We start from the raw sequence: 9,208 nt of genomic DNA, 5'->3' as shown, positions 1-9,208 counted from the left end.
CCTCTTCCTTAGATCACACAACAGGGCAAGCAATGAAGCTTGGCGTGGTCGCCTCCAGGTAGACCGACAAATACTTCGACAAGAGTTGGGACAGGCTCGCCTTTGGTGACTAGCAATGGGCTTAAAAAATGGGCGGAGGTCCGGACAAGACCTCCACGTTGTCAGAATTATGCCCTTCACCGGTCATAGCACGAAAATAAATAAGAAAGAGAAAAGAAATTATCGAGCATTAGAATGAAGGTTCTGGATGAAAAGGAGGTTCACTTATCCGGGTTCAAGAGATGAGGCAAGCTCGACAAGAAGATTTCAGAAAGAAAGGATAGTGAAAGGTGGTGGGGAAGATCCTCTCATATCGGAACATCGTGAGTCTACCAGCCCATTAGATCGGAACATCGTGAGTCCACCAGCCTGACCTACTTTCGACCGACCTGATAGACTGGTAGGAAACTGTTCGACCCTAGATAAATTTAGGTTGTTTCTACTCCACCCCGGGTATATGGCTTAACCTAGCTATCTCTTGTTCATCCACCTAATGCGGGTGTTAAAAGGGTTTTTATGTCGTGAGACATTTTCCGATCAATTTATTTAGTGATTCGTTTATTCTTTGTTCGCCATCTCGGATTTGTTGGAAAGAATTACCAACGTTGGAATAATGGTTTCAAGAATATTCCATTTGATCAAAAACTTAGCTTTATTGAATTATTAACAACTTCATACCATCTCGATTTTGTGAAATAAATTCCAACACTGATTCATCGGTATGAATTTAGCAAATTAACACAAGTGATAATGAGTGATATTTATTTTCACTTCCTTTTATTAACCAAACTACTTCCTTATGGAAGGTTGGTGAAGAATAAAATGAACAAAAGAATAAAGTTAGAAGTTAATCGTACCACTTCTTTCGAAGGGTTGGTATAAATAATAAAGAATAAAGCAATAAATAAATGTTAGTTGCGGAAATGTAAATGACAGAAAGTAAATGTTAGTTGCGAAAAGTAAATGACTGAAAATAAAAGTTAGTAGTTAGATCACTCATTATGACTGTGTAATTTTCCTTTTCACAAAGATTTAATTTATGAATTAAATTACACTTTGACTCAACGTTTCTTTCTTTGCCAACAAATAAAATTTATTTGATAACACTATTTTACATTTGTATCTCTTTCAAGATTCAATTGTAGTATAGTATAGGGTTATGTCGAACCACAAGGAATTGTGTAATAGAACATTATTATAAACATGTTATATTACTTATAAAGATTGAACATATTTTTAGTTTGGTTTTGTTTATGAAATTTTAATATTCTAACAAGTAAACATAAACAACTAATATGCACAAATTCTTGAGGAGAAAATTTAGTTTGAATGATAAAATCATAAAATATTTCTTAACATGTTTTTATGAAAAATGTTTATGAAAGTTATGTGTTATACTTTGGTTATTCCAAACATCAGTTCACAAAATTTCCCCTAGTCCCCCAGCAAGAAAATTTGATTTTCAAACCTTGTAAAATACACTGATCAATAGAAAATTGTCACTCGACAAAATAAGTTGCCACGCCTTATTTCAGTCTCTGTAAACATTGATTAGCCTTGATTACAAGTTACTTAAAATGGATGTTTTGATTTGGCAAATGAACTAAGGTGTATTCCTACTTTTTAGTTCATTTGTCAAGACTTTAAAAAGAAGCATTTTGGATTTTCAAATCAAGTTTTACATGATCAAGCTAAAATCACATTAAGCACTTTCTAAAGAATTTAAATTGGCAAAGTAATAACGTAAACATAATTCAACATAATGAAACAAGAAATATTAATGAGACAAAATTTAACTAAAATTTAGGAGCATTAGTCATCTTAATCCAAGGATTTAAGATACTTTACCATGCACAAATGAGATTGCAAAATCAATTTTTGAATCTCATTTGATTACTCTTTCTCCTCTTTAATTAAGGAGAAATTACAAATAAAATTACGTAAGCTACTTTGGAGTAGAAATTCTCCAAGAAATTACAAAGAAGAAAGTGTAGAAGAAGAGAGAAATTCCGATGAAATATGGAAGTGTTTGAATGGAATGGTGGAATGGTTCTTCTTAAGCCTTGAAGTACCTTCTATTTATAGGAGATCCAAGATCTCGCTAAGCTCCTCTCTGCCACCGCTAAGCTACTAACCAAACCCTTCAGCATGGGTTTGGTCCTTTGGCCAAGCGGCTTAGTCACATGCTTGGGGCTGAGTCACCCAAGCAATGGTAAACTACTTTGCCTAGGTATTGTGAGCTACTTCTGAAAAGCCTAAGGAAGCTACTTAGAGTGAGGTCATGCATGAGGTAAGCATGTTTGGGTGTCAAGCCAACTTGGTCAACTTGCTGAGTACATACTGTCAAGCTCTAATATGGCATCGCTGAGCTGCCTGCTTGAGAAGCTTTGATTGTGCCTGATGTTGATATGGCTTGGTGCTTGTTGATCTGGCCAGGTTTGTGGTTCCAAACTGGGTGCTCCTGGCACCACACTAAGCTGCTCAATGAGCACTTAGTGTGTGCCATGCATGTGGTGGCTCGTGCCAAGCTTGTGTTATGACTGTGCCTAGTTGAGTCTGACCGTTCTAGTTGAGTCTAATCGTGCTAGGTTGAGTATGACCTTGCTAGTTGGACTCTGACCGTGCCAAGTTGGTGTCCAGGTCACATTAGGTGTGCATTTGGTTCAAGCGAAGCTGCTTAGTGATCACCTTCATGTTGACTTCATGTTTTCCACATAGGCCAAGTTTTATCGAGTCATGCTTAAGACTAAGCACAAAGTTTGCCACACCAAGCTTAAGCATGTCATATATGGATCATTTTGACCTATTTTGAGCACTTTGTTTGCACTAAAATGTTTCATCTCTTTTCTACCTAAATCCTATAATAAATATAGAAGAAATACACAAAGCATATATACAAGATTGTGATATTTTATCCAAAAAGTGTTGAATTAAGTTGGTTTTCTCAATTTTGCCAAGGATAAGTATCATAAAAGTGTATAAAATTTTGGCATTTTTGGAACTTATCAGTGGGCCAGATCCACTGCAAGTGTCATAAATACTTTTGTCGTGTCATTAATGCCCTTGACTCATAATTTAATGCATCTTTGATCTCGTCATTAATGTGTCGATGGCTCGCCTTCAATGTGAGCTGACATTTCACATGCCATGCCACCTGCACATTCCACCTCCCCCCCTCGACAGTTTGACAATTGCAGACCTGAACAAGGGCAACCCGACATATCCTCATTGTACCTACCATGCACTAACCAATGGCCATATACAATATCAACAACCCCAAACTCCACAAAAAGAGGATCCCACACAAAGAGTATTATTAATTCTCATTCCCTCATTTATTGCTCTTGCTCCAACTTCTCTCTTATTTACTCTCATTCTCTCTCTAGAGACGTAATACTGACTTGATCATCGGAGAACCTTCTCAGGTACCTTCCCCAACAGGTCCAAACGACATTTCGACCAAGATTTCTGATCATCCATATTCAACCAGGCACTTGATACTAACCATACCCGTTCAACCACTAAAATAATTGGGAGAGCAAAATCTGACTCTCCCTTCCAGACTCCATGAGAGACGGAAAAAGTAGGAATTGGTAACATATACTTCTCACTTTTTACTGCTTTGAACTTATGTTCCTATATATGTGTGTATCTTTACTTTTTAATTTATGCATTTTATTTTTAAACAAATAAAATAATAAATCTTAAATAAAATAAAAAACTCTAACTAAACTCCCTCAAACTAGCGCTTTAGTAAAATTATCAATTTCATTTTACTCTTATTATTTTAATTTAAATCTATTATTTTTATACATCAAAAAATATAAATCTTAACTAAATTCAAAATTTTATACTAAACTCACTAAAACTAACCCCTAAACCAATAAATAACCCTAAATTACCTATGTAAAAGGAAAATTTTAAATTCACTATGTCCCATCCAAACTCGTGTTTCTCGTACACGACAATGAAAGTCGTACATGTCATACACGACTTCCATGGAGGAGAGAGAATATGTAACAATCTCGTGCATCTGATGCACGAGATGAGAGTGGAGTCGCATTGTTGGTCCATGACTCCTCCAAAGTTGTGGACCTCATCCACGAGTTCCATGAAAACTACATTAGTCTTGTAAATAATTTGAAACATATATCAAACATGTGATAGTGTAGTTTGACTATACTATCCACGAAAATTTTCCCGATGATTTTGATTTCTCTTTTGTTCATTTCCAACCTTAAAAATAGAAAGAGTGGGTCTCACATCTTTTTATTCTTCATTGGGAAACATTAAATTGGTTATATACTACCTCTTTTGTCCTTGTTTCTCATCACATGGAACTTAGTGATATGTAAAGAGAAAGTTTTGTACTTTCTCAATCTGAGATCATTGTTACACAATTGAAATTTTATGTTCTCAATTTTACTCATTGTCAAGTATGTATATATTCATGTGTCTTGGCCAGGTAGTTTTGTAGTTATTGTTCTAATCCCAACTTTTTGCAAAGACCTCATTAATGTTAAATCTCAGTGTCACTCTAAGACAAGNTCTCTCTCTCTCTCTCTCTCTCTCTCTCTCTCTCTCTCTCGCTTCCAAAAAACCACTGAAAACATAACACAGAGGGAAGAAAGTGATTCTAAAGAGTGAAAGAAGAAAAACTCTTATTACATAGTTATATTCTTTGAGAGAGAATGGATTCAGATCAGGGGAAGCTTTTCATTGGTGGGATTTCATGGGACACTAACGAGGACAAGCTCAGAGACTATTTCGGGAACTACGGTGATGTTTGTCACGCTTCTGTTATGAGGGACAAGAACACAGGCAAGCCCAGAGGTTTTGCTTTCGTTGTTTTTTCTGATCCATCTGTTATTGATAGGGTTCTTGAAGATACCCACGTTATTGATGGGAGAACGGTATGGGTCTTCTAATTTCTATGTGTTTTAGGGTTTCTCTTTTTTTATTTTGACGAAATTATTTATTGTTTTTTGTTGTTGAATGAAGTGGTAGTTTTTTGGTGGGTTTTAGTGGTTTGAATGAAATTATAGCTTTTTTTCATGAAATTATTTTTGCTGAATATAGAATAGATATTTTTGGCGGTTTCTTAGGTTTAGTACTTTTTAATGTCTTTTTGGGGTTTTCATGTTAGGTGTAGTTGTTTTTGTGGGTTTTCTATGTTCCATATACCCGTATCCTGTGTTGGGGTTCCTCCCTTTTTTATCAAGTTATTTATGGACTTCGTTTTGTTGAATGAAATCGTTGGTTTCTTTCCATGAAGTTATGGATGGCTTTTGTGAATTAGATAATACCGACTCCATCCCAAAAAGGTTGTAAGAAATACAAAGGAAACTATTTAAAAATTGATGTTTTTTGGTGGTTTGTAATTAGGTTCATTACTAGTGTAATGTGTATTTGTGGGGTATCTTGTTAGATTTAGTTTTTTTTAATGATAGGATTTGATGTTGGGATTCCAAACCTGTTAACTATGGAATAGTTATTTTTGTGGATATGCAAAACCAAAATAAAACCTTTCAACCCTCTGCTTAGAAAATATCAGCTTAGAGAGAGAAGCTTGAAAATGGTACACAGAGGAAGAGTATGACTAGAGAGTGACATAGAGGAAGAGGGGAGATAGCTCAGGGGAAGCTTTATTTTGGTGGAATTTTATTGGACATGATTGAGGACATGCTCAGAGTATTTCAGAAAATGATGTCGTCCACACTTCCATCATGAGGGAGAAGAATACTGGTAAGCCCTGTTGTTATAGGGTTATCAAATATTAGAATATAATCACTCGAAGAATGGCAATGTCCGTTGATATATTGGAGAACTTGTTATTTTTTCTTGTTTTAGACTTTAGTTGTTTCTATAACCTCCTTTTCATGTGTTGGGCTCTCATGATGGGTTTGTTTATTTTGGGGTAGCCAGTGTTTTATTTTTCAGATTGTCTACTATTTGTTGTTGTTTCTGATTCCAAACTGCAGATTTTTTGTGTGGATAAATTATTCCTTTTTTGATGAATGAATAATTGCTTTGTTATTAATGTTTAGTACATATGTTATCCATTTTCTTCAGTGACATTCATGCTGCATGAATGCTATTTGTTTGTGGATGAACATGTTCATCTTTATTACACTGTGAGTAGTGATTCTTATAGTATGCAGTAAGAGTTTTTATCATGTTATAGATTCACAATATTTTGGATTCTCACAAGTATCTGATAACAGGACTGAAAGGCTAAGCCTGAAATTTTGCTTTGATAACATGGATAATAATGGAATGTTGATCCTTTTGTTGGTTTTTCTTTCATTGAAGGTATGTATAATTAGCAACCTGGGTTATAATTTATTATTCAGGTTGATGCCAAGAGAGCCCTCTCAAGAGAGGATCAACAGGTTTCTTTTAATTCTAGAAGCGGTAATTCCAACTCTGCTAGGAACTCCGGAAATGGTGGAAATATCAGGACCAAAAAAATATTTGTTGGAGGGTTACCTCCCACCCTGACTGAAGAAAAATTTCGTGAATACTTTGAGGCTTATGGCCAAATAACTGATGTAGTAGTCATGTATGACCAGAATACGGGACGACCTCGAGGATTTGGGTTTATTTCTTTTGATAATGAAGATGCAGTTGACAGTGTTCTGTACAAGACATTTCATGAATTAAGTGGTAAAAATGTGGAGGTAAAGCGTGCACTTCCCAAGGATGCTAATCCTGGTGCAAGTAACCGCATCGGTGGTGCAGAATGTGGTGGGTATCTGGGGTATGGGGCATCAGGAGGCAACCAAAATGCATATGATGGTCGGATAGATTCAAGTAGGTATATGCAGCCTCAGAACAATGCAAGTGGATTCCCACCTTATGGTTCTTCTGGGTATACTGCTCCTGGGTATGGATATGGTGCCGCTAATAATGGCATTGGTTATGGTGCCGCTAATAATGGCATTGGTTATGGTGCATATGGAGGTTATAGTGGTGCCACTGCTGGGTATGGTGGACCTGCTGGTGCATCATATGGGAATCCAAATGCTGCTAATGCTGCTTATGCTGGTGGTCCACCAGGTGGCCCGAGGAGTTCATGGTCTGCTCAGGCCCCCTCTGGTTATGGGTCTGCAGGCTATGGGAGCACTGCTCCTTGGGGTGCTCCAAGCGGTGGTGCTGGAACTGGTAGTGGTGGCCCTGGTTCAGCACCTTCAGGTCAATCCCTGAGTGCAGTTGCTGGATATGGGAATCAAGGTTATGGATACGGTGGAAGTGATAGTTCTTATGGGAATCCAGGTGCTTTTGGTGCTGTTGGAGGGCGTTCTGGGAGTGCCCCAAATAGCGAGCTACAAGGCAGTGGTGGCAGCTACGTGGGAAGTGGCTATAGCGATTCAAATGGAAACTCAGGGTATGGAAATGCAGCATGGAGGTCTTAACCAACACAAACATCAGAAAATTATGGGACTCGTCCGGGAAATGGTGCTGTCCATGCTGGGCAAGGTGGTTATGGTGGCGGCTATGGTGATGTTCAGTCCCGACATGCTCAACAGATGTAGTTTGACAGTTAAATCTCGTACTGGATCTTCAACTTCAACTTATAGATCCCCAATTTTTATATATTAAATCATGAGTTCACACTGAATTTTTCTTCTTAGTCGTTTGCACTACTTGCTTCCTTGAGTTTATTTTAACTATTTTGAAGAGATGCTAGATTCCAATCTCTATTTAGTATTTTGTTTTGCATGTAGCTTTAAATTTGTGTGCTTAAGATTTTAGCCATTTGGAATTGTTAATTCTTTTCATATTTAAGCTTTAGTGGCTTATTTCACCTTATATGTTGGTTTTATTGATTCTGTTAATTATCATGCTATCTTGGTCATTTTGTTTGTGTTATCCTTTTTCTGACCACAGTTAGTCAATACGAAATATTTTTGTAGACTGTAGAGATACTCATGCATTAATTGTCATAACAAGTAAAAATAAGGATTGCATTCCAGCTACATGTACTGATAGCAGTAGCAGTGGACACTTAGGCTTGATCTTTCTGTATTGAGTTCAGTTTCTCTCCAGTACTGGACTCTGTATTAAGTCATTTTGTGTTTTTCTAAGCGATTGTAGCATTAAATATGGAGATGTCTGGCTTTACATGTGATAAACTTTCCTATCCTTGAATCTGGTTTGTGGTGGATGATTGCGGTAAGTTACCTTTAATCATTAAAATTTTAACTTATATAATTAAGGCTTGAATTATAGAGATGCAGCATATGGAGAAAGGAGTGAAAGTTCCCATTTCGATTCAATTTCCAAATCTCAATCTTAGGTAGTGGCTTGTTTGAGCTCTGGGAAAATTTACAGCATCTCCATTGAAGAATACCTATTGCAATTATAACAAATAATTTATCTCTTCTCCTTTCTAACAAGACCCACATTTTCTTATAAAAATATTCTTGTGGAAGAATATTCTTAAGAAATAAGAATCTTACATTAGGAAATGAGTGAAGAATAAGGAATCAGCTTTGCTATGTATGGTCTTAGTTGAAGGGATTTTATTTGATCAAGACATATAATATGATTGGAAGCCTGCCATATGCTCTTCTTGCAAGAGTTATGGACATAGGTATGAGTGCAAGAAACTAGAACCAGTGAAAAGAAAGAAACTAGAACCAGTGAAAAGAAAGAAACTAGAACCGTAACTAAACTTAGCTTTAGTTTTAACTGTGCCCAAATTATAGATGAATTTTTAAATAAATTTATGAGGGAGGTGCCAAAGCTACAGCTGCTTGCCTCCTTAAATTCATTTCTGCATTTGTTTCAAATTTAAAGTGAGGTTGACCTATTTTCACTATTTATCAAACATGGTTAAAAATATTTTCATTATTGATTGGATTTTTCAGGATAATATCTACTTACTATATAAGAAAAAAACTCTTATAGGGACACATGTCAATACTTTATGTAAAGTTTGCTTCTCAGGGACACATGTCAATACCTCATGCAAAGTTTCCCCTCCAAAAGCTCCTCACCTCTTACTATACAACCTTATACACATGATTAAAACTATCTTTTACTATTTGTTTAAAAATATAAACATAATGACTCATTAAATAAANTCCTCATTCTCGTCCTCATCAGATCCTCATCCTCATCCTTTTCCTCTTCCTCATCCTTGCCTTATCCTCATCCTCATCCT

The 9,208-nt window shown here is 36.3% G+C and overlaps 1 protein-coding gene across 1 annotated transcript in view; it reads left to right on the top strand.

Moving 5' to 3' along the window:
- Positions 1-7,851, top strand: part of LOC109328589 (heterogeneous nuclear ribonucleoprotein 1-like) — a 22,095-nt gene extending 14,244 nt beyond the window's left edge. Inside the window, exons 2-4 of the mRNA XM_019562120.1 lie at positions 4,728-4,952; positions 6,393-7,434; positions 7,474-7,851. Of these exons, the coding sequence (XP_019417665.1) occupies positions 4,731-4,952; positions 6,393-7,434; positions 7,474-7,574 (1,365 nt within the window). The 5' untranslated portion in view covers positions 4,728-4,730 and the 3' untranslated portion in view covers positions 7,575-7,851. The remainder of the gene's footprint in view (positions 1-4,727; positions 4,953-6,392; positions 7,435-7,473) is intronic.

The sequence above is a fragment of the Lupinus angustifolius genome, chromosome LG15, assembly GCF_001865875.1.
Source record: "Lupinus angustifolius cultivar Tanjil chromosome LG15, LupAngTanjil_v1.0, whole genome shotgun sequence".
Lineage (NCBI taxonomy): Eukaryota > Viridiplantae > Streptophyta > Magnoliopsida > Fabales > Fabaceae > Lupinus > Lupinus angustifolius.
Note: the sequence above shows the minus strand (reverse complement) of the source record. Positions and strands in the feature narration are given on the sequence as shown.